At 40.7% G+C, this 26,485-nt stretch overlaps 2 protein-coding genes and 1 long non-coding RNA gene across 3 annotated transcripts in view; 1 reads left to right on the top strand and 2 right to left on the bottom strand.

Annotated features, from left to right (window-relative positions):
- adcy2a (adenylate cyclase 2a) overlaps positions 1-13,058 on the top strand; it is a 179,729-nt gene extending 166,671 nt beyond the window's left edge. The window contains exons 20-25 of the mRNA XM_056257663.1: positions 2,070-2,228; positions 2,519-2,665; positions 2,931-3,038; positions 3,551-3,665; positions 12,248-12,372; positions 12,621-13,058. Coding sequence (XP_056113638.1) covers positions 2,070-2,228; positions 2,519-2,665; positions 2,931-3,038; positions 3,551-3,665; positions 12,248-12,372; positions 12,621-12,773 — 807 coding nt within the window. The 3' untranslated portion in view covers positions 12,774-13,058. The remainder of the gene's footprint in view (positions 1-2,069; positions 2,229-2,518; positions 2,666-2,930; positions 3,039-3,550; positions 3,666-12,247; positions 12,373-12,620) is intronic.
- Positions 13,059-13,859: 801 nt separating this feature from the next.
- On the bottom strand, positions 13,860-14,251 carry LOC130090014 (uncharacterized). Its single transcript, XR_008807624.1, has 2 exons — positions 14,192-14,251; positions 13,860-14,148 (listed from the first exon to the last, which is right to left on the bottom strand). It is a non-coding gene; the product is annotated as an uncharacterized LOC130090014 (long non-coding RNA).
- A 659-nt stretch (positions 14,252-14,910) lies between these two features.
- The window catches only part of dnah5 (dynein, axonemal, heavy chain 5), a 171,460-nt gene continuing 159,885 nt past the window's right edge, over positions 14,911-26,485 (bottom strand). Inside the window, exons 76-80 of the mRNA XM_056257650.1 lie at positions 21,169-21,384; positions 20,002-20,214; positions 18,278-18,430; positions 16,690-16,921; positions 14,911-15,470 (exon numbers count right to left, since the gene is read on the bottom strand). Of these exons, the coding sequence (XP_056113625.1) occupies positions 15,319-15,470; positions 16,690-16,921; positions 18,278-18,430; positions 20,002-20,214; positions 21,169-21,384 (966 nt within the window). The 3' untranslated portion in view covers positions 14,911-15,318. The remainder of the gene's footprint in view (positions 15,471-16,689; positions 16,922-18,277; positions 18,431-20,001; positions 20,215-21,168; positions 21,385-26,485) is intronic.

Genomic DNA, 26,485 nt, shown 5'->3' with positions numbered 1-26,485 from the left:
GAAGTGGGACGTGAGTCGTGGAATAGCCCATTCTTCTTCAATTGTATTCTATAGTGTTGTATTAGGTACAGGGGAGAATACCACTCTGTACTAAAAACCAAATATAGGAAATGGGAACACAAAGCGCACCAAAGATACTGCCCAAATTCTTATAAACAGTGTTGAATTCACAGCAGTCGAATAAGTGGGACGCTAGCAGCGGAATAGCCCATTCTTCTCCAATTATAATCTACAGAGCTGTATTACAAGGGAGAATACCACTCTGTCCTAAAAACCAAATAGGAAATGAGAACACAAAGCGTACTGCCCATACTCCTATAAATAATGTTTAAGTTTATTCACAAAAAATACAACCATTGAAGAAGTGGGACGCGAGTCACGGAATACCCCATTCTTCTTCAATTGCATTCTATAGTGCTGTATTAGGTACAGAGAAGAATAGCACCCTGCACTACAACAGATATAATAAATGGAAATCTGAATGAATAAATACATCTAACTCCTCAAAGTCACAGGAAAGAATTGATCACTTAATTAAATGCAGCCAAAGATCAATCGGACAAGTAAACATGGTCTGGATGAAAAGCTGAATATATAGAATAGTTTTAAAATACAATAAAAGATTCATAAAATCATAGCTTGCAAACACATAATTACACATCATTAGTTTGCAAGGCGATAAAGAAACGAGAGAAAGTGAGTCTCCCATCTGCTCAATTCCCTCCGCATTACATTCTCTTTACAGACTCGTAATCTATGCATTGACTCGGCAAACGCAAGATCCGAGTCACTACATTCTTTATTGCATAAGACTTTCTTCCCTCAAGAACAAAAGTCAACAGGGGCGGAGCAAAACTCCTGAGAGTGCATTCCTGTCCACTCTTGGAATTTTTATGAATGAACACAGCCATCCCCCTCAAGAGCTGACCGTCCATGCTCCTCGTAAGCAGGGGATGAGGATGGCGAGTCCTCGATTTCCCCCTGCATCGATGCTCAGCACATTTACCTCCTCACAGCTAGACAGCTGAAGCAACGGGCTCTCACTCAGGGCGGAAGAAACCGCAACTCAGGCTTCTGAAACCAAAGAGAGAGCGCTGGATGCCGTGGGTGAGGGCAGGGAAAAGGCAGATCCCGCCTCGAACCTCTCTACCAAAGTTATTTTGCGAACCTGACCATCCTCCTCGAAGAGTGACAGGCAGGAGCGGAGCATGCGAAGTGGTAATCTGTTGTAATGCACGCAGTCATCCTGCACGAGAGCTGACTGTGTATTCTCCACTCCCAAACAAACCATGCACAAATCATGTGTATCCCCGCCTGTGAAGTAGCAACGGCAGGAAGGAACACACTATTTAAATGCTTGTTTGCTCGCCATCAGTTTATATCTGCTGTCCCTGCGATCCGAAACCATCGCGCTGCCTCAGCAAACACAGTGTCATAAACTCGAGGTGCAAAATCTTGATTCTGGTCCCTAAAGAAAAGAATCAAGCCAGAGCAGAGCTCCCCACGATGACTCATCACAGAGCGTTTATATACATCTCCCTTAAGAGCTGACAGCACTTATTCTGCTTTCAATCTTTCACACACACTGAGGCAAACGGGTCCCGAAGACAAAGAGCTGATGACGTGTTCTACAGGCGCCCTTTCATACTCCCGGTTGCACCAGTAGTACGTCATAGGCTTTCGCCATCCAATGTCAAGTTCATTGTCGTGTTTTGACGTGCTCGAAGAGTGACCGGCAGGAGCGGAGCATGCAAAGTGGTAATCTCTTGTAATGCACGCAGTCAGCCTGTACGAGAGCTGACTGCATTTTCTCCACTCCCTGAGGCATTGCACAAAGTGTCCACCAGGGGTGAATTCCCATTCGAAAGGGAACCAAACTTTTAAACAAAAAAGAATAATTGATGAGGTTGATGGTGTCAGCTCATGTTTTAAAAGCATCAGTGACTATGTATGTGTTGTGTTTTGAGAATAAGATTTTCTTTTAAAAATAAAGATGATCTGTGTGGTGTTTGTAACTGAAATAGCGCTGTGACCTCCAGTCTCTTTACCTCTGTGTCCTCTTGTAACAGAATGAATATTACTGTAGGTTGGATTTCCTGTGGAAGAACAAATTCAAGAAGGAATGTGAGGAAATAGAAACCATGGAGAATCTCAATCGCGTTCTGCTGGAGAATGTTCTGCCAGCCCATGTAGCAGAGCACTTCCTGGCCAGGAACTGGAAGAACGAGGTGAGAATGTAGATGGAAAGAACAACTTAAGATGTACTGCAATTTGTTTACTGTTTGTATGCATCCGAATTCATAACATGCTGAAAATAGTATGCGATTTTGTACTTCAAAGGTGTACTGCAAAGTTGTAATATGTCCTAATACTTTCATACTGGCTTACATCAAGTAAAAGTTTTGAGGGAAAATTGGTTGAGATTACACTTTTAAAATAATGTTTTCTTTTTGTTTAGTTTGAAAGTCAGTCTTCAGATATTTTATACCTGAGCTTCCTTTTCCTCTGTGAATGACAGGATCTGTATCACCAATCATATGACCTGGTGTGTGTGATGTTTGCTTCTATCCCGGACTTCAAAGAGTTTTACACAGAATCCGACGTAAACAAGGAGGGTCTTGAGTGCCTCAGACTGCTCAACGAGATCATTGCAGACTTTGATGAGGTAACGTATCGCTTCACGTATTTTGTAGGAAAAAAAGAGCTGTTTCCTTTTTTACTCTTGAACTTTTTCCCATTAAAGTGTACTTCAAACTTACTGTGGTGTGCAAATTCTGCTGGTTTGCTATAGAATTGCATTCGCCCATGAAATTCATCTTATTTTGTCAAAAATGAAATGTTATTACCATAATGCAGTCCTTTTCACAAAGCAGTTTTGATGCTTTGGTTGATGTTAACTCTACTATGGTTATGTTGTATTTCCTGTGTAGTTGCTCTCTAAGCCAAAGTTCAGTGGAGTGGAGAAGATAAAGACCATTGGAAGCACATATATGGCAGCCACTGGACTTAATGCCAGCCCAGGGCCAGAATATACACAGGTATCAGGAATGAATGGATTCAATCAACCTGTCTGTCAAATTATACAAATGTTTCATGGGAATCAGATCTGAGTATCTGATTCCCATGAAAGTGGGATTCCTATCAAAGTGACTTTGTCTACTTTTATTCATCTAATATAATTTTCTTGTAATTCTTGTAAAATTTTGGAGTCCAACTCTACACTATTAATTAATATATATTAAGTAAGTCATTGGTGTGAGTTCATTGTTTGGTAACACTTTATTTTGATAGTCCACTTTAGACATTCTACTTACTATAACTTACTTTGCAACTACATGTTAGCTACTATTAGAGTATTAGTAGACTGTCTGCTTAATATCTGCTAACACTTTATTTTGACGCTCCCCCAACAGGCATTCTACTGACTATAAGTAACTTTACAAGTGCATGTCATCTTATTTTAAAATAAGTTGTTCATAGTTAGTAGAATATCTAAAGTGAACTATCAAAATAAAGTTTAACCCATTGTTTTGGCCGTTCGTGTTCGTAGGAGCATGACAGGCAGTACATGCACATTGGTACCATGGTGGAGTTTGCCTTTGCACTGGTGGGGAAGCTTGATGTCATCAATAAACATTCCTTCAATGACTTCAAACTCAGAGTGGGTGAGTGAAAACAAAAGATTACTATTATTGGGGTCTGAGCATCAAAGGCTTATGTAGAACATACGGGGATGCAATGGCCATGTCTCTGTTCAAAATGCTGTAATATGAGTCTTTAGGTGTGTCTTATATAATTGTATTATTTGTCTCTTTTTAAATAATACATAATGAACAGCGATTCATTGAGTTTTAAGCAAATGTTTTCAACATCATTAGGTTAAATACATTTGAATTAGCTTTTTGGAGATTGCAGATTTATTTGCAAATATATATGGCCATGAAAAAATTGCCCCTTGGCCTCTGTCCATCGTGGCCTTCTAATCATCATCCCCATATACTGATTGGCTTCATCACTGTCTCCTCCTGCATTTTGTCAGCAGTAAGTCTATTGAACCATTTTCACAGATTTAAATCTGAGACCTAAAATGATTTTTTTTTTTAATACTCTGGTGAACAACATTAGCATTACAGCCTTCATCTATCATTCCCATTCATTGATATAAATGGCTAATCTTTTAGAAAGTTCTGTTTGCCTCCTGAGCAAACAAATAGTCATTACGGGACAATCCCACAAATATATCGGCCTATGAACATTCTGTTGACTATAAGTAACTTTGCAACTACATGTCAACTAACTCTCATTAGAGTATTAGTAGACTGTCTGCTTAATATCTGCTAGCTAACTCTTTATTGTATTGGTCCTCCAACAGACTTTCTACTGACTAGAAGTAACTTTGCAAGTACATGTCAACTTATTCTAACTCTAACCCTACCAGTCTACTAATACTCTACTAACGCCCTAATGAGAGTTAGTAGACATGTAGGTGCAACGTTACTTATAGTCAACAGAATGTGTTAAAGGGACCATCAAAATAAAGTGAAAGCGAAAATTATTTTGATTATTTTTTGTCAGGGGTATCGGGTGGACACTCAATTATGTGCAAATCAGACAAACATCCTAGGACTTTCATCGAATTTTCATTTTCATCGAATCGGTCCATGAGCAAGGAAATCACTTCAAAAAAAGAGAACCTATAACACATACTAATAAAGATCAAGGTTTTAATTGACAAGTAAAAAAAATTATCTATTCTCTAAAAAATTCTAAAAGTAGAGATGCTTTTAATATGGATAGTATGCTAATTAAGAAACACGTAGATACTTTAACTCCCCCAATCACATATTTAATTAATCTTTCGATTACTCAATGCCACTTTCCTGAAAACTGGAAGCATGCAGTGATCTCGCCTATTTTCAAATCTGGAGACCGCTATGATGTAAGTAACTATAGGCCAATAGGTGTATTACCAGTACTATCAAAGGTCATGGAAAAAACGATCAGTTGAGAATGCATCTAGATAACTGCAATTCTGCCTTAAATTACATGCAATTTGGATTCAGGAAGAATTATTGTACAGAAACAGCCATTCTACACTTCACAGAAAAGTAAGAACACAACTTGATAAGGGAGGAGTTGTTGCTGCTGTGTTCTTGGATTTGCGTAAGGCTTTTGACAGTCAATCACGATGTTCTTATTTCTAAGCTCTCTAAATTTAATCTTTCTACCAAAACATTAGCATGGCTCTCAACTTACTTGTCAAATAGGAAGCAGTGTGTTAGAATTAAAAATGTACGCTCTAGTTATGTGAAAAACACAATGGGAGTGCCTCAGGGATCTGTATTAGGTCCTTTACTTTTTAGTCTTTATATTAATGATCTTCCACAACACTGTAATGGAGTTGACATACAATTATATGCCGATGACACTGTTTTGTACACACATGAAAAAAATGCTAAGCTAGCAGCAGAGAAATTAACTTATGCCATGCAAGGTGTTGTTGAATGGCTTGAACAATCTTGTCATACCTTAAATATTAGTAAGACAAAGGGTATGTTCTTTAGTAAAAATAAGGGGCAGACTCAAACTGCAGATATTTTAATTAAAAACGAAGCAATTGACATAGTTACTGAATTTAAATATCTTGGATTCATCTTAGATTCAAATTTTAATTTTAAGAAACACATTAAGAAAATGACAAAAACTATCAAATACAATTTGGCAAACTTTAGACAGATTAGATCGTTCCTCCCTATGAATGTAGCCAAAATATTTATGCATGCTTAAATTTTTTCACACATCTCATATTGTATCACCTGTTGGGGACAAGCCAGTGAGTCTGCCATTAGACGTCTAGAATCACTATACAAGCAAGCTATAAAAAAGACTTGATAAAAAGCCATTTCGCTATCACCATTGCAAGATCCTAGAGAAACATAATTTATTGAGTTTTGAAAAGTTTAGACTCTTTTCGAACTTGACTCTAGTGTATAAGATTCTACACGGCCTGGCCCCTCCTTGTTTATTGGTTTTTATTTGCAATCGCCCCGTAACTTCAGTAAAATCTACCAGAATAGCATCCATTTTTGATTGGGGGGGGGGTTGTGAGATTGTTTTTATTTGTACCCTGCCAGGGGACTGCAGATGTAAAATAGCATATGGCTAACTCTGGTACAATGCATCAAATGGCAACATTTATTTTATAGATTGTACATGGTCCCTAATAATTTTTTTTAAATTTTTTTTAAAAAAAGGACAAGTTCAGACTTTTTTTAGGGCAGAAAAATGATGATGATGACAAAATCAACAAAAGAATGGATTTAGCAAAGAAAGATTAACGGCCCAGACCTAAATCCTATAGAAAACAGAATAAATAGAAACAGAAAAAACAACAGATCTGGAACATTTTTGCAAAAAAAAAAAGAGGGAAAACCAAGTGGGAAAATATTTCCAAGTCAAGATGTGCCAAGCCGACAGACTCCTATCCAAACAGACTGAGTGCTTCAACTGAATATTAGTTCATGTGTGCACACGCATGCAGTTAGTTATTCCAAGTTTATATAGGGCATTCCTCTGTTATCCTCTATTACCAGTTTACCTGCTATAATTGTGGACTGGTTCATAAAAGTTTACCTGGGATATTCTATTATCTGTTCACTTTTATTTTGCCTCTGTCCCAACTTATTTTGGAGTGTGTTCCAGCCATCAACATCAAAATTTGTTTACACTTACAAAATACAATTAAGTTGGTCAGTGAAAACACTGGATCTTTTTTTTCTTTGTACTTCTGTTAAATAAAGGTTAAAGAGATTTAACTATTAAAGCTGTTGATTATTGCTGCTGCTGCATAGCAAGTATGGATTGCTACTGCTAATAGAGACACAGACATGCTGCTGTAAGCATGGAAGATGCTGCTGCGGTGGCATAAATAGACATACATAACGTCTCAGGTTACGTATGTAACCCTGGTTCCCTGAGAGGGAACGAGACGCTGCGTTTGAGACGCGGTGGGAACGCTCTGCGTGATTGCGTCATGAAGCACGTGTAAAATCAGTCCAATGGAAGCCCGATACGTCATGGGTGACGTCATAGACCAGGAAACTATAAAGCACCCTTGAAAACAGACCGCGACAGCTTCTGAAAAAGTCTGAAGCAAGTCGATCAGGGCATGCAGGAAGTATGGCAGGCAAACGCAGCGTCTCGTTCCCTCTCAGGGAACCAGGGTTACATACGTATCCTGAGACGTTCCCTTTCAAGGGAACTTCGAGCTGCGTTTGAGACGCGGTGGGAACCCCATACCCACTACGCCATAGTGACAAATGCCCGTTCTGTGTGAAGTCCTTGCGCACACTAAGAAGCAAGCAACCTCGCCCCAGGAGTGGAGAGGTCAAGGTCATAAAACCTGACAAATGTATGTGGAGAGGACCAACCTGCCGCATTACAAATGTCAAGAAGGGAAACACCCGAAATTAAGGCCGTAGAGGCCGCCATACTCCTTGTAGAATGGGCCCGTACAGCCATAGGTGAAGGCTGACCGGCCGCTTCATAAGCCAATGATATAGCCTCGACTATCCATTTGCTCATAACCTGTTTAGATGCAGGGCACCCTCTTCTGAGTGACCCAAAACATACAACTAACTGCTCTGACTTACGCCACAGGGCAGCTCTGTGAACGTAGGCATCCAATGCCCGAACTGGACATAACAGGTTCAGTTGTTCCTGATCTGGGGTATTAAAAGGTGGAGGATAAAAGGCCTGCAACACTATTGGGCCCCCAACATTAACTGGGACCTTAGGAATATAACCCGGTCTAAGGTATAGAAATGCTTTCACCATACCAGGTGCAAATTCCAGACATGACGGAGCAACCGACAGGGCATGCAAATCTCCAATTCTCTTGATAGATGAAATAGCAAGGAGAAATAAAGCTTTCAAAGTGAGGAATTTTTCTGAAACCTCTTCAATAGGCTCGAAGGGAGCCAGAGCCAGACCCTCAAGTACAATGGCTAAATCCCAAGCCGGTGCTCTAGAGTGCAGTGCAGGTCTCAACCTCAATGTACCACGGAGAAAACGAGTAATCAGAGGATCTCTCCCAAAAGAAGTACCCCCCAGAGGGGTATGATAGGCCGAAATAGCCGCCACATAAACTTTTAAGGTGGAAGGAGATAATCCAGCAGAGAAACGGTCTTGCAGAAAATCGAGATCTGAACCAACAGGGCAGTTAACAGGATCTAACTGACGCTCACCACACCAGGTGGAGAATAATTTCCATTTCAGTGCATACAGTCTTCTCGTGGAAGGAGCTCTGGAATGGAGAATGTCTCAACGACCTCAGTCGAGAGACTGGATTCTATGAGCCTGGCCCCCTCAGAGGCCAGGCCCACAGTTTCCACAACTCCGGTCGAGGGTGAAATATCGTGCCCCCTGCCTGGGACAGCAGGTCCCTCCTGAACGGAATCTCCATGGGAGAGCCGTCCAGAAGAGACAAAGTCCGAGAACCAAACTCGAGTCGGCCAGTATGGGGCTACTAGTAGCAGATGAGCCCCTTCCCGGCGAACCCTCTCCAGAACCTCCGGGAGCATAGATATCGGGGGAAATGCGTACAGGTGCAGCCTCGGCCACACCTGCACCATCGCATCCAGTCCGAGAAGAGCTGGCTGCGTGAGGGGGAACCATATAGAGCAATGCGTTGTACAAACGATGTGAAAGGTCGACTTGACTTTAGTTAGACCAAAGTTCTCCCTAAGAAGCTCCACCACCTCGGGGTGAAGTCTCCAATCCCCTGGGCCTCAGCCCCTGCCTCAACAGGATATCTGCTCTGATATACGAGACCATCAGTGTGTTGTCCGCCATTCGCCGAGCAACCACTCATGATCGCCCCCACTTGTGAGGGAAGCATCCGTCGATAGCAATATGCGTCGACAAGAAGCCCCCAACACTGGGCCTGGGCGAGGAACCAAGGTTCTTCCACATGACCGAAGCACGAAGGCATAGCCGCGTGACCTTGATCATGCGAAAACGTATTTCCCCTCGGAGAAAACCCCTTGGTCCTGAGCCACCACTGCAGGGGTCTCATGAACAGAAGGCCAAAAGTAATACGTTGGACGCAACTGCCATGAGACCCACCCGTCTGAAACTGTTTCACAGTGAGTGACTGGCCTAGATATACCCCATTACGGCTGTAAGAATTGCTACACCCAGAAAAGTGGTCCTCAGAGCACACTCTTCTTGGCGTTGAGAGGCAACCCCAACATCCTTAATGAGACAGAACGACATCTCGATGCCGAACTGCCATAAACTCAGATTGAGCTAGGAGCAACCAATCATTGATGTAGTATAATACGCGAATGCCCTGGAGTCTCAGAAGAGCCAGAGCTGCATCCACGCATACTGTTAAGGTGTGGGGTAATAAACCTAGGCCGAATGGAAGAACCCGATAATGGTATGCTTCGCCCCCGAAAGCAAACCTCGGGAACCTCCCTCATCCTCTTTCGGAAACAATGAAGTAATGGCTGTCTGCTGGGAGGAGGAACCCCTTCTACAGCTCCTTTTGCAGAAGTGACAGTACTTCCTGCTCCATAACCAAAGCCTGCTCGGGGTCCACCAATGAGAGGAGGGACCCCTAGAAATCTGGGCGAACGAGAACCGCTGAAACCCTTTTCTATAGTGTGCAGGACCCACTGAGAAATATGTTGCAGTAGTTTCCACGCTGCCAGAAATTTACTAGGGGAACCAGTCTCTCAAGACTGGCCTCTGGATTTGTTTGAACAGTCACTACGGCGCCCTGAAGCGGCGAACCGGCAGGGAACAACCGAACTGACCATTCTACGACCCTCCTAGGAGGATCGCATGGGGATGCTGACACCTCGGTGCCCTGAACGGCGAACCGGCAGGGAACAACCGAACTGGCAGCGCTGCAACCCTCCTCAAAGAGTTGCACCCCAGAGGAAAAACGATTTCTCAAAACCGTCCCTTGGTTGAACAGTCACTACGGTGCCCTGAAGCGGCGAACCGGCAGGGAACAACCGAACTGACCGCTCTACGATCCTCCTCGGAGGATCGTATGGGGACGCTGACACCTCGGTGCCCTGAACGGCGAACCGGCAGGGAACAACCGAACTGGCAGCGCTGCGACCCTCCTCAGAGAGTCGCACCCCAGAGGTCGCCGAGGAGAAACGATTTCTCAAAACCGTCCCTGCCCCGGAGGAGCCCTCAGAAGCCTGATAGCCTCGTTTTCTTGCGACAGGACTTCTTGTCTAAGCTTTATTAGAGATGATGACAGTCCTCAGACCTTGCCTACCTCTAACTAGCTTAGTTCCTACGACCCTCCTCGGAGGATCGTTGAAAAAAGCAGGCACTTCGGCGCCCTGAAACGGCGAACCGGCAGGGAAACCAAACTGACTGCTCTTCTTTTTTCTTATTTGAAGGCTCGTTTGGGGACACTGACACCTTGGTGCCCTGAAACGGCGAACCGGCAGGGAAACCGAACTGGCTGTACTGCGACCCTCCTCAGAGAGTCGCACCCCAAGCCGTCTCAGGAACATTAGATTGGTGAGGAAGAAACCTCTGGAACGCCGCTGAATGGTTTATTTCTTAGTTTTCTTGAAAGCGGAGCGTCCAGAAGAACAGACATAATTATATCTTTATTTTCCTTTATCTTTATATCAGAAAAAACTTATATATATATACATATATATCACTCTGCGGCCACCAGCAGGAAACAACCGAACTGGCAGCGCTGCGACCCTCCTCAGAGAGTCGCCCCTCACATTCATCCATGTCCTTATATACTCTACCCACCAGCGCTGCCTAATAAAAATGTATTCATTATTAAGATGGCTGGTGGGTAACGTCGGGGTTAATAACGATAACGCCGACTCGGGAGAGAGAAAGCTCGCAAGCGTCTCTTTAACCCGAGGCAATGTCATACTATGATACTTAATACCCAAACATTACTATAGTCAGACATCTGGGGATTAAACACATAAAATACAAACCGGTTTATTCCACAATCTCGACACCTCAGTGTGGAGATAGGGAAAAACCACAGTCCCCGACGAGGAGGCTGAGATACAGAGTTTTCCTGTTTTAAGATAGTTCATCTAACAAACTCTTCTTTATTTTCAATCTCATAATGTTCAACTGGCCAGTAAATATTTAACTGGCAACAGCACTAGATAAAACCTCCTTTTTTTCTTTAAAAAAGCTCCTCTTTATTCAACAGAGTTATGAGCTGGAAAATTTATTCACTGAAAACTCAAACATCTGCCTTTTTATAAAGATTTGTATTTGTTTTGTTCTCTTTCTTATTAAACAAAACACTAACGATACCAATTCCTCGGAACTGGAAATCGCAGCACACTAGATCTGGCATGTGAAAGCTGAGAAAGGGCGGAGCCCGTCCCAACCCCCGCTGTCAGATCCGTTTTCGAACCCCGAAATACGAGCCGTCTCCGAGCCTCGGCAACAGAGAGACCCGCTCGGGGAACGCGAACCGAAACGTCCTCCTCGAAGAACGCCCGGCGGGAGCGGAGCGTCCTCACGGACAGCTTCTCGCAATGCACAGTCAGATCCCTCGAGAAATGACTGTTGCATGCTCCACTCCCAAACAGCAACAAAAAGCTGATGTGTGTCCCCACCCGTGATGTAACGAGGGCAGGGAACAACACAACGTCTATAATATTGCTTTGCTCGCCATAATAATAGATAGTGATATATATATTGGGCTTGACAAACAACAATAAATAGACAAGGACAGAATCACAGAGAGCGCTTGCCGAAGACAACAGAAGCTGTCGCGGTCTGTTTTCAAGGGTGCTTTATAGTTTCCTGGTCTATGACGTCACCCATGACGTATCGGGCTTCCATTGGACTGATTTTACACGTGCTTCATGACGCAATCACGCAGAGCGTTCCCACCGCGTCTCAAACGCAGCTCGAAGTTCCCTTGAAAGGGAAACCCCGTAGCAGACCTTGGCAGGTGGAGCTGGGGGAGGTGGAGGGTGTCAGAGGAACTCTAATAGCACGCTGCAGGACTAGCTTACAGCAATCAATAACCTAGACTGTTTAAATGTTGAGCAAGCAATCTCATTGGCTGCAGGATCAGCAGAGGCCAATCAGCTTGTGCCATGTGGTAATGATGCAATTGCTTGCAGATTGCAGGTAAAGAACAGCCTGCGCCCTCTAGAGTTTCATGACTGAAATAGATGTCATTTACAGTAACCTGTATATCACCATCCATCTGCAGGTATTAATCATGGACCTGTAATAGCTGGGGTGATTGGAGCTCAGAAACCGCAGTATGACATTTGGGGCAACACAGTGAATGTCGCAAGTAGAATGGACAGCACAGGAGTGCTGGGAAAAATACAAGTAAGATAAGATGTTTTTTTCCCCCCACTATATCTGTGAAGTTTATAAAAGATACAGAACCATAAATTCTTGTTGATTTACAATCTTTAAATTGCCTCGAGTCCTTTTAATAGATATTTGAGTCGAGGTAAAGTAACTCTCCATGTAAAACCAGTGGGATTCTAGACTGAAAAATTGCTCATGCTTTGAACAACGTGCAATGCAATGACCCATTAATACATTTAATTCCTTTGTGTATGTGTTTGCAGGTTACAGAAGAGACGAGCCGTATCTTGCAGACGTTAGGCTACATGTGCACATGCAGAGGAATTATAAATGTGAAAGGGAAAGGAGAGCTCAAAACATACTTCGTCCACACTGAGATGAGCCGGTCTTTATCCCAGGGGAATGTAATGCCATGAATCATACAACACATGCAATGAACTGCAGACATCCACAAAATGGGAATAAAATAGACATTTGTAAATCATTGCGCCTAGTCTTTAGATGCACGAAATATTGGATGTATTGAAAGTGATACCATTTCTACCGTATCTCATAGGCAGGGTTTGTGCACAGGGTACTGTAAATATGGTAGCAATTATTTTGTAAGAAAATCAAATATAACAAAAAGTGTTTTGATGTTTTAACACCATTTTTTTCTTTTTCTTTTGTAAAAACTTCATTAAACTTTATATGTACTTGTCTTTTTTGAGGGCATCTTTATTTTTATGATTGACAAAGGTTTGATATATTGTAGTGCATATTACAGAATACAGGAATAAGCTAGTACTTAAACTTTTCTGTGTTGTGTCACTGACATGCTGTGCATGATACGTGTGACATATTGACACCATTGGCATATAGATGTAGCTTTGGACAGTAGCGCCAGTTGTGAATGTAATATAGTATTCTATGTTTGTATGTCTGTCATGTTTTCATTCATAATGAAAATATTTCCCTTTATGTATTTCATAAAAAACAAGTGCACTGTTTAGTTGCTCTTTGCAACCTCCGTGCGCGATCTATGTGAATTGGTGCTGGACCACTATCGTCAAGCCCTGAGAGGTGTTTGTACATTTTCTCTGTTGCATTATTGTCCCAAGTGGATGAAATATCATCTGAAACAGCACTACAGGTAGATTGTTTGAACTTTATATTTACCCCTTTAATGTATTAATTGTTTAGTTGTAGTTGGATAAATGAATGAGGTCTTGATGTGGCTATGTCTTTGAAAAAGTTTAGAGCCAGTTCAGGACAGAAAATAGATGGATCTCATTGATCTAAGGTCACGGGGATCTCAGACCATAAGCAGGGAAACAGCCTGGACAGTTGGGGGAAGTGTGGGGGAAACTGGAGCATAAATACCAACAGAAAGGCACCCTGGGTCTGCCGGGACTCAAAGCAAGGACCTCTTCGCTGTAAACCGACAGTGCTATACCACCCTGAGTCACAAGATGTTGACTTAAACTGATTTTATGAAATTAAATTTCAATGACAAGATAAAAGAGCTGTACAAGACCATTTATTTCGAGAATTTTTAATAAAAATCAAACTTTTAAAACATCTTTACAAACAGCAAACAATGAAAATGTCTTACATTTTTGTATTCCATTTTCCTGGGACCTGTTCCACAAAGCTTTAGTAACTTGAACCAAGCAGCTGTGATCACAGTGACATCTCTGAAGCACTTCCTGTCTCTGACATTTCAAATTAAAAGAGTTTAGAGAACTATGCTTTATTTTTAGAGATGGACAAAATTAGATTCTTTATAATTCAAGGGATGTAGATTTCCATCTGCTGATTTAATTTGTTCCACTTTGAATGATATTTTTTGTACTTTGCCTTTATCTGCTTTAGAGTTGGTGTAACATCTAATAACAATATTTATGATGCTTTGTATATATATATATATATATATATAGCTATTTTAATTAGAATGATCTTTTTTAAAAAAGTTTGAATTATTCATATTCATAAAATTCTCTTCATCATTAGCGAAGTTGTTCATGCTCTCAAGAGAAGAGAATCGCATTGTCTTCATGTTTCTGAATGTAATTTTCTTGAGAAATAATTACAAATGTATTTAATTTTGTCAACTTGCAATAATCCAACCCAATCACGAGTTTGTTCAACTTTGTTGTACAGGCCTGTGTTTCAAACATGCTTGATGTTTTCTTTTCTGTTCTAGAATGACATTTGACACACACAAAAAAAAGTCGGTTACTGTGAAGAATTATATGGATATATGGACAATGGCTGCATCCAAAAATACTTTCTTGAGTAGGTACTTATTTTAAAGTACTTACTTTGTGAGTGCTAAAAAAGTAGCCTACACTCTATACAGTATGAATGTGTGTAGTATGAATGTAATCCATACTTATGTGACCTACTAGCATCAGTTGCTATTATAAAATTCTCTCCCGTGGCCTAATCATAGGATAGTAAAGTGTCAATCGTATGCACAATTTAGGATCTCGCCTGAAGTAGTAGGTCATCCGGGTACTTTGTTTACTTTTTTATGAGTACTGTGAATTTGGACATACTTCTTTTATCATATGTGGAAACGTGATTTTGGACACAGCCCATGTCTCTTTGTCGGAGATGAAAAATACACATGACTGTTTACTGCAGGACAAGCATGAATACACTTCAGCTGGGCTGTTAAGCAGCAGGCTTACATTTGGCCTTTAATCCACAGGTTTATGCATTTAAAGACGAGACACAGCAGATGGTCTTGAGAGGCACTCAGAAAACTATATGACGATGTGTGACTAGACAATATTTAAGATGGATTCACAGGTTTAGATGTCAAGGCTCTTGCTGCGGTTCTTAGAATTGTATGTGTGGTGTAATTGAAAGCTGTACATGTTTTATTCAGATGCTCAGGGTAAACATCGGTAAAAATACAGAAAAAGATCAGAAAGCCATCAGGGCACATTTGTATATAATCATTTTAAAAGATGATTATTTGACATCACACAGCAGGGCCACTCCTCTCAGGATCCAGTATTCTGGAGGCTGACTGGTTTTCAGGTCAACAGCTGCGATATAGTTCAGGTCAGTTCGAACAGGTTTCTTATATATTGGACTTGAGTACAAGCGAACATCTTTGACACCTGAGGAAAGATTACGATTATGTTCAAAAACAAAATGAATGCAACGTGAAACACATCTATGGAAGATTGTTTCCACCACGGAATAAAAAGTAAAGTAATTGCTACACTTCATTTTACTTTTTTTCTTGCAATTGAGTTTATATCACGGTAACTCTTCACGTGAAGGGGTGTGCATAAGACTGACATGACACCTTCATAATCATGACATGACACATGTCATGAATATGAAGGAGGTTTCATGCATGTTTATGACAACTGTCATTAAGTGTCATTCGCTCAATTATGACATTTTTAATGCAAATATGACATTGTTTGAGATGTCTTGGTAATGACACCTTGACATAAACCAATACGTCATTATCTGTCAGTGTCTTTGTCATGACAACTTGACATAAACCAATAACATCATAACCTGTCAGTGTCTTTGTCATGACAACTTGACACTACTGAGACAACACAACCTGTCATAAATATGTCATAACCATGACATAGCAGATTAATTATCAAACTTAAGAAACCACTTAGGTTAACATTACATTAAACTGTCAGGTGGTTGGTTTTGACATTGGCTGTCATGAGGCCATTGTGTCATGTCATGATTATGAAGGTGTCATGTCTGTCTTATGCACACCCCTTCAAGTAAAGTATTACCAAAAAGTTTATATCTTTAGCACAGTGTTTCCCAACCCTGTTCCTGGAGACACGCCAACACTACACATTTTCAAACTCTTCCTAATCAAACACAGGCAAGGGAGATATCTAAAATGTCTACTGTCGGTGTGCCTCCAGGAACAGGGTTGGGGGAAACTGCTCTAGCATGCTGAAAATAATGCTCTAGCATTCAGTAGCATTCTACTATTTCAGCCAAATATAGTTAGAATCGGCTAGTTATAGGTGGTAATCTAGGATTATTCTTCAACCAACAACTGTATATTGGAGATTAATCATGTAGTTGACGTGACAGACTTTGAACTTGGGTCCACAAAAGTGTGCCACACAACATCCCACTTTTATTTTTCATCTCTTTCTTGTAGTTTATTTCCGATGGAACATCAGAAGGTTATCCATCAGTTGTAAATGGCAGTTTGTTGTTCTACTCCTTTATTTGAAATGTTTCCCTTCCAGTTTTACCAAATGTTTGCTGTTTGTCTTTGCATTTTAAAGTATTGAGGTATTCTTAAAGCATTCTTAAAGTATTTTGTTTATATATAAAACTCACCATTGTTCTCTGCGTACATCCTGACCACAGGCATCATCTCGAACAGTACTTTGGGTTTGGAATCAATGAGCTTGCAGTTCCTGCGGTCCCAGCCGGCCCCTTCCAGGTAGAGGCCATAGACATACACCCCCTCTGAAGGAGGCTGCGTGATGTCATCCTTCATCCATTTAGTAACTTCATTACACAGAACCATTCGGTCCAACGCCCACCCCTTGTTAGCACGAGTGATCTCCTGTTGAGTTAGAGACATGATTTATGAGTAGATCTGCTATATATAATTATAATTTAATATAATATAATTGAAAAAAAAACTGCAAGTCTATATAAAAATATATAGTATAAGTAATTCAATATAATTCACACAACGTATATCGTTATTCAACTCAAACCAAGTTAAACATGGCTCCCTGGCCTTCAATTAAAGCGACAGATCTATACTTTGATAAATAAATAAAAATAATTATATTTTAAAAAAAAATCAGCCATTTTTAGTTTTGCCTGCAATGAAGCGTCTGGGTTCTTTCCCTTAAGTTTATTCTCAGAGCTGCAGGTGTTGGCACAGAAACACAGCTGAGAACAGAAAACAGGATGGGTGCCCAATATTAATTAAAAGAATCCTGTTTCATGCAAGCTGTTTACCCCCAAGGCATTAGCTAGAATGCACCCCACTGAGCAGTTCCCTCACAGCCCAAACTGTTTTAACCGGAACAGTTTATTCAGCCTTTAGACAAAATATATATTTTTAAAGTTTGCATAGGTGTTTTTTTTGCTTAGTATCATTTTTGATACATCAGGCTTTATTGGCTCATATGATATAGTGAGGCCCAAACTGAGTGAAAAGATGCAGTTAGTGCAGTTGCTGATATTTATATGGCCAAAAAGTAAGATGAAATTCTGATAGCTGATAATGTAAATCAATGAGATTTTTTTATAACAGTAATGCAGAATATTACATAAAATTCATATAAATAGGTCACTCTTTATCTCCCAATAATATGACTTATTACGATGACATTTTAAATGCTTAATGATCTGTAATTTTTATGGTGGGGGGCAAAACATATAATGCACTGTTATACAATGATGATTAAAATATGTATGCACAAATAAACGTTCCTCAAAATCATGATGCATCATATTTGAAAGACAATTTTAACATGTTTTTTTTCTGAAACATGATTTATGGATAATCAAATAAACCCAAGTTGCTTCCCGTAAATGTTTATCTTGAAATATTACTAACAGTTTCAAAATTATTCTTACGTTTACTTTATAAAAATCACTGTTTGTATACCGTTTTTTAGAATTAACTAAAAGGTCTTTTAATTGTGAAACATGTATAAACTATCAGAGGGTAGCAGGCATGTAGTAGTGTACAACAGGTTGTTTAGCAAAGTTTTGTTGATAATTTGAAGGCCTTAGACATTTGCATATCAACATAAAAAGATACTCTAGGCTTTAAAGGGTTAACATCTAACTCCTAAAGGACAAAATTAAAACTTGTTGTTGAGGAAAAACAATCAGATCAACAGATCAGGAGGGAAATGAGTACAAGTGTACGTTAAGCAGAAGTGTTCATGTTACCCACCTGTCTCATAGCTGTCAGGAAGCCCTGTGGGTTGAAGAAGCCTGTCATCCAAAAGCAGTTGGGTCGTCCCTCAAAAATCCATGAGTGGAACTGCCGGTTACGCTCCAGCAACTCTGTGAACCAAAACCCCAATGTGGTAGAAGCCCAGGAGGCCTGCATACATACAGACACACACACAGGCAGAAGGTCAGCTGAGCAGAACCACAGTTAACACGTACAAAGACAGAGTGACACTTAGCAAATCCAGATCTTAGAGGGATGCTTGAGGCATATGGCTGATGGTTGAACTCCAGCTGACCAGCCCGTTCTCATCCTTTGGCGTCATACATGTGACGCTTTGGACATTTCGTTGAAATCTTACGCACATGGCATCCTTTAGCATCAATATGAGACGCAGAACCCAAGGCGTCATACAGGTGACGCTCGTCTAAATCCAACGCACATGGCATCGTTTAGCGTGAATATGAGACGCAGATCCCAAGGCGTCATAACCGTAACCCTACCCCAGACCTAAACCTACCCATAACAGTGCGTGTTATATTGACGCTAAAGGATGCCATGTGCGTAAGATTTCGACGAAATGTCATATGGCGTCACCTATACGATGCCAAAGGATGAGAATGCGTTGAGCTGACACACACAGATACACACAGGATAGGGTTTTCACCCTGCCCTGGGCTGTCAAGCACTAATGACTAAAAAACACCATAAAGTAAAAGAGCTCTTTGTGTGAAGATTTTAATAGTCAATATCTTTGGATCAAGACAGATTGGACATGATAACAACTGTGGGAAAGATTTATAGTGAATAACAACTTAAATTTCTGCCTGTTCAGCACAGAATGCTGTTGTATAGCTTCAGAATATTTGGAATATAGTCTATATTGTCAAATGGACTACTTTTATGGTTCTTTTATTGTGATGGTTTTTGTCCTTTTTGCAGTTTGTCAGGAAAACATACATTTTCCTCAAAATTTTTCTTTTTGTGTTCCAAGGAAACGTCTGTTTCATACGTTTAGCTTGAGACAAAAATACCATACACTTTGGATAGGCCTACACAGTGTAAAAGTACAAAACTGGGCATATATACGCACAAACAGGCATTATAAATTCACATATAAACACACGTGTGCAGATGCAAGGTAAGTTACAGCCTGATTGTTATTCAGCAGGCATTTTCAATTAGCTCATGATTAGTTCAGCTTGAGTAGCATTTGAAAAGCAGAGTTAAATGAAGCTGTTTTGCTGCAGGTGAGCTGACGAGGTGTTTAAGAAACTTGAGCCCTGCACCTCTGGGTTTGATTTTTCACATTCAAGATGACGCACTGGTCCTTAGATCCAATAACTATCTCATCACAGCTCATAAGAGATTAGCAATACAGTTTCCAGGACAATCATTACAATATATAATTTCATTAACTAAATAAGGGAAACTATATGGGAACATAAGTATGATACTGTGTTGATTTCAAAATGCATTATACAAAACTAGCTCCAAAATCGTATGTTATGATATATGCTAAAGAGTGTAGTTAAATAGTCTAATTGGTATATACACCATGAGTGAACATTAATGAAATTAATCAGGACATTTATATCTACACTAGCTACTTTGGGTCGTAAATAATTTGTTTAAAAACTCTTCCCAACAGGGTTTGTGTTTTTGGTGTGTACATTGTATGTCCTACACATTTGACACATAAAAGGCAGGCAATGGCCTCTAACCTTTTTCCAGCGTGCGGGTATTCGGGCGTCATACATGCAGTCCAGTGCGTCTCGCAGGTTCTCGCTCATAATGATGGTTCCGTCGATGGCCAACTTCAGGTCACTCAGCGTGTTCCTGACCAGAACAATCACTCTCTGCATGCGATCAATCTCCTGCCGCAGGAAAATGTTCATGGGCTGAAGGGGACCCATGCTCATCAATCTCTCTCTGACCTGGATAAATGATGCAGTTTGAATTTATGATTGTGTCATTTATTAGTTTGCACTATCTGTATTATTTTTTATTGTTAATCAAGTAAAGGAGACAGTGACAAATATTAGCATTGACACAGTTTGCATGGGCGCAACTCCTCATTTTGTGTCCTCTGAGCACTAGGCTACAGACTACTGAAATCTGACATACTCTACTGCTTCACCACCATTATCTAGACAGCCAAATCAGCTCTCTTAAATGCCAAACGTGCTTTTTTATACCGCAGTTGTAAAACTCTTCTCCATCAATTACCTGATTTCCTGCTGCTATGAACAACCGAAAATGTACAAAAACACTCTTTTCAATGAATTGCAGTTTACTGCCAGCTTTCTATGTGTGGTGATAGCTTAATGTAAAGTGCATCATGACATAATTGGCAGCACATTTCACATCTGGGTAAACAGGACGGTAGGTGCAGAGAGCACAATGTTTTATTTACATGTAGAAAGTCGCTCTTTTTGGCGCTATTGTTATGATTAATAGAGTTTCAAAATTGCCAGAAAGCAGGGCATGGGCTTTAAATATTTTAGGAAAGCTCATGATTGAGACAAATCTGCTTCTCTGCAGTCCGCTGTGAGAGATAATGAAAGCAAAAAGCCCTCTTTCACCCTAAGGCACTTTTTTTTTCCTGCTGCCTTGTTAATTGGCGAACAATCAGAGGGGAGTAGCAGCAAATTACTGCCTATATGTTTCATAAGCAACTGAAGTTGGGTTTTAAAACATTTCTAAGTTCCAAAAAAAAAATGCATTAGCACAGGCATCTGTGACCTCAACACCATCCGTCAACCCTGAGAATGTCCCCACAGGACTCGAGCTCTAGACAGCAAAGGCCATTTGCTCCCTTTGGTTTTGAGTTTTCTCTATCAACCATACAACATTTTGCTGCATCATTGTTGCCCAGTCTGAAGCTTTACCTCAAATGGGACAAAATCTGGAGGCAGTTTCTCCAGCATGTCATCTGCTAGCCGACCCACAATCACCTCCCTGGTCTCACCGCTCCCACTGGAGCTGTCCTTTGGTTGGATACTCAGGATAGTGTCTAGTACGTCCTTGGCAAGTTTGCTTTGGTAGGTGATGTCTGCATTTGGGTGGAGGCCGAACACCTCAGGGGTGTCATATGTGGGGAGACCCTTCAGGAGACAAAAAAATAATAATCTTAGTCCCAGATAAAGGAATGTTCTGGGTTCAGTATGAGTCATGATGTTGCTTACAGAACCATATTGGTCATCAAAGAGTATTATTTTCATTTGTCCCTCAGTTAAAGCAAGGCACATTGGTATGAACATTAATGCGATTGTCATGACTATGTAAAGCTGGTAAACTTTTATGATTCACAATGATACAAGAAAAGGAATAGGACTCTAAATTTAAACAGGTGGGGAAAAAGTCCACATTTCTCCTTTTAAATCCTCAAGTTAACCATTTACTTCTTGTAAGTCAAATCATTTCCGTGGTCAGCAACATCATGCCACAAATGCGTTTGTGCTTGACTTGTATTAAAGCCAAAATATTCCTTTAAAATATTTGTTTATAATATCTGGAGATTATCCACAAAGGCATGATTCAGTCATGCATGCAAAACCTTAATGTATAAAACAAATTACAGAACGGTGGTGATGGCGCAGTGGATAAGACACATGCCTTTGGTGTGAGAGACCTGGGTTCGAATCCACTGTGAGACACCAATGTGTCCTTGAGCAAGACACTTAACCCCTAGTTGCTCCAGAGGCGTGCGACCTCTGACATATATAGCAATTGTAAGTCGCTTTGGATAAAAGCGTCAGCTAAATGTAAAATGTAAATGCAGAACGTGGCTGTGGTAAATGAGAGTAAATACTAGAAACAAGGCTGGCCATGTTCCATTGAGGACATTAACGCTAAATACGAGATGTATTTTCAAAGACCATGTCAAGGTTTTCAGCCGGAACAGGGGACACTTCCTTTAACACCCGATGTACTCATTACATCATAAGAAGAATGGCATCTGCGCTAATATTAGTCTCTCTGTTTATCCCGAGGTTTACTGTAGTCAGCCGAGTCCGGGCCGTATCCAGATCAGATGGAGGACCTGAGCCTAGACACGACCACAACACATCCCTGAAGTGTCAACTAGACTCTCCCGTGAAGTCCTCATCGACACGACAGCCATCGGCACTGATCCTCAACAAACCCGTCTCCATACCGGTGTGATGACTCCGATCTTCAACCAGATGGAACTGGATAAATATTCTGAATGTTCTGATCCAATCTGACTTCTAATTCTGCCTGAATCATAATCATACACTGTTCGTTCGTTGGCCAGAGGAGAACTGGATTCTCCATTCTGTCACCTGATAAAGTTTTGGTTCCTTGCCAAAGTCGGCTTTGGCTTGCTTAGTTGGGGACACTTAATATTCAACAATAATATTGATCTGCCTGCATTGACACCATTATATGAGAACTGAACTGGACGATGACATCACTGTTTTCTCCAGAGCTGCTGTATAAATAAATTAACGCAATTAATAACTTTTTTACAACAGAAATGAACCAACTCTGAACTTACTTAAGCTGGACTATGACACTATTCTCTTCTAGATCTGCTATACAGCCGAAACAAACTTTGTTGCATTATCTTCCTGTTAATCACTGTAAACTCTTTTTGAAACAATCTGTATTGTAAAAAGCCCTATAAATAAAGGTGACTTGACTTGACATATTTCTGATTTCTGCAATAGCACTAATAAACTGAAAACATTAAATACACAATAAAAACAAAATAACTATAGGCTTATATATTTATCATTAATAAATCAAACTAGTTTAAATCTCATTCATTTTAACTAACTGAATCTGGCTTGTTTTAAAAAAGCCATTTTATAACCATGTTCATACTTTTAAACAGATTAATTTTTTTCAGAATTAACATGTTTTTGCTGATTCTAAGCCATTATAATAATTTCCTTTTGAATATATGATTATTTGAATAAAATCAAATAGATGCAAATACTAGCGTATAAAGTTGCATGTTTGGATTCTAAATTTAAATATTCTAAAAATAAAGTGATCAGTGTCTTGCGATCAATTTTCACATGATATAAACAACCATTATGAGAGCTCACTCTCATTAGCTAGGAAAGCTAAAGCATATTGCATCAGTTTTGATAAATGGATGAATGCTTTCCCACATCTCTTCCTTTTTGATGAGCAATCATCATTAAAGATGCTTATTAGTTGATCCACACATGCATACAGCGTTGTGTACCAGCAATACAAGTCATTTCGCATTACACGCTCATTCATCATAATTCATCAAAAGCTTCCTGTAAACAACATGTGCTTAGAGATTTTATACTGAACAGCTGAACGAAAGCTATTTCTTTATTTATTTCCTTTATTCTTTTTTTGAAGCAAAATGTCTCACATGTTTCTTCAGGAGCTTTTGTGAGTGGTTTCATTAACTAATAGCGATAAGCTCATTGCATGTTACATACTGAACAAAGCTGTGGCGTGTACGCTGTGAGTGCACAGACCGACTCGAAGAGACCATGTCTGAGAGAATCATCCTGCTGTGAGTTGGGACTAAAAACATCCATCACAATCAGCTCAGACAGAATGAAGATCAGCCGTACTCTGCTTGCAGCTGTACTATTTCTCTCACGAGGACACCACTGCTTTACATGACTCACTGGCTTTAAGCTTTAATGTACAACAGGAATAAGGCCAGTGAGAGGCTGGTTATGTTCCTCTTGGCACTGGAATGGCTATTATGAAGTGGTGTATATATGTGGCTTTGATTGAGCTGCACTATTTTCATGCCTGATGAATCAGCTTTATTCTCTGTGTTTGTTACATTACAGTTGACGAAAGATTGGCCTTTTTTCTGTTCTCATTGTTTTTATTTTGTAATTAATTATATATATATATATATATATATATATTAGGGCTGTCAAATGATTAATCGTGATTAATCACATCCAAAATAAAAGTTTTTTTTACATAATATATGTGGGTGCACTGTGTATAATTATTTTGTATATATAAATACACACACATGCATGTATATTTAAGAAAAAAATATTATTTATATATAAAATATTTATATTTATATATAATATAAATTATATATAAATCTATATACAGTATATACATGAACATATTTCTTAAATATATACAAGCATGTGTGTGTATTTATATATATAAAATAATTATACACAGTGCACCCACATATATTATGTAAAAAAAACTTTTATTTTGGATGTGATTAATCACGATTAATCATTTGACAGCCCTAATATATATATATATATTTTTTTTTTACTTTTCTTTTGGTCTTCAGATAGTTTACTTTCTGTCAGCATGCACAAACTGTGCCAGATGCGACTTGAATATTAATTACTGTTATGTTCACACCAACTCATAGGGGGGTGATGGTCTTTATAGTGGTACCATTTACTGCACATTTGCCAGAGACCTCTGAGAGAGAAGAAAATAAGAACTTTCACTAAAGCTGAAATGAACACCTTTGTAAAAAAAAAAAAAGCACTTGAAATTTACATTAACAGCTTATAATTGTAAAGCTGTTGCATAATTTATCTCTTGAGGAGGTGCAGTGAATTTGTTTCTGCTTGGATCAATTTATTACATTACTTGGTATCATTTTAGTATTTTAATGTTGTTGTTTTTTAAAGTAAGTATTAGTACTACTCAGTATTGGCAGATTTTATTGTAAATGTTAATTGGAGTCACCCTGCTGTGAATCTTGACCAAGTAACGTCTCGGTTACATATGGTAACCCTCGTTCCCTGAGGGAGGGAACGGAGACGTAGGTCAGACTGACCAATAGGAATCTCGCTAGAGAGGCCAATCTACTTCGAGTGAAACTAAAACAAGCCAATGCACATTGGCATGCAATCATTTGCATCAGCTGCGCGTCCTCGTCAGCGCGGGTATTTAACAGCAGCTGTTATGATTGCACGCTAGTTTTTTGCTGAGGAGCCAAACCTGAAAAAGCTGGCCGCCCCAGCGGGCGGCAGCAGATGTGGCGACGGGACCTACGTCTCCGTTCCCTCCCTCAGGGAACGAGGGTTACCATATGTAACCGAGACGTTCCCTATCGGTCAGTCACTACAACGTAGGTCAGACTGACCAATAGGAATCCCTACCAAAGCGCCACAGCTGCTGCACCCCATCCAGCGCCCCATGCAAGCCTCTACACCTTCTTGCCTAGAAGGACGATAGGAGGAGGCTACACACAGAGTGTATCTGTCACTGTTGTTCCGTAATAACCCATACAGTGAGATTATTGGATAACACTGGGAAAGCGTGCCCTTCAGTTAGGAAGGAGGACGCTGCGGAAGCCACTTACTTCAAGGAGTTATGTGGGGAATACATATGGACTAGCCCGAAGGCTGTACTACATATGAGATAGTGGGTGACTTAGCCCAAGGGAAAGACACGGGCTTCCGTTAGGAGCAGCCGTGGAAAATATACACATATGGGATCCCCGTAGGGTCACACATATGGAACCCAGCCCAGATCCGGTTCTCAAGGATTCAGCGGATAAAGGCCTGGCACCTGGACGCTCCGCCATGTCCGGGCCGAGGGGTTTTTGGAGGACTCAACAAGTTTTTCACTCTGGAGCAATAAGGGTGCACAGTAGGGTGCAGCAAGCCGACAGAGCCGGGCCTCTCGGTGCTTCTACCCGTTTAGGGTGAGAACACGGGAGGAGACCGGCTCTACACGTAGGCTATAATATCTAGCGAACGTGTTAGGTGTCGCCCAGCCCGCAGCTCTACAGATATCTGTTAGCGAGGAGCCACGTGCCAGCGCCCAGGAGGATGCGACGCCTCTCGTGGAGTGTGCATGCAACCTGAGCGGGCAGGGCACGCCTTGAGCTTGGTAAGCCAAGGCGATGGCATCCACTATCCAGTGGGCCATCCTCTGCTTGGAGACAGCCTTTCCCCTCTGCTGGCCTCCGTAACAGACAAAGAGCTGGTCTGAGGTCCTGATGCTTTGAGTTCTGTCCACGTACATACGCAGAGCGCGAACGGGACAGAGCAAAGCCAGGGCTGGGTCTGCCTCCTCCAAAGGCAGCGCTTGCAGGTTCACTACCTGGTCTTTGAAGGGAGTGGTAGGAACCTTGGGCACATAGCCAGGCCGGGGTCTTAGTACCACATGGTTGTCACCCGGCCCGAACTCTAGGCACGATTCGTCGACCGAAAATGCGTGCAGGTCTCCTACCCTCTTGAC

The sequence above is a fragment of the Rhinichthys klamathensis genome, unplaced genomic scaffold (genome assembly GCF_029890125.1).
Source record: "Rhinichthys klamathensis goyatoka isolate OS25496 unplaced genomic scaffold, OSU_Roscu_1.1 h1tg000006l_1, whole genome shotgun sequence".
Lineage (NCBI taxonomy): Eukaryota > Metazoa > Chordata > Actinopteri > Cypriniformes > Leuciscidae > Rhinichthys > Rhinichthys klamathensis.
The sequence above is the reverse complement of the archived record's forward strand: the minus strand, read 5'-3'. Positions and strand labels throughout refer to the sequence as shown.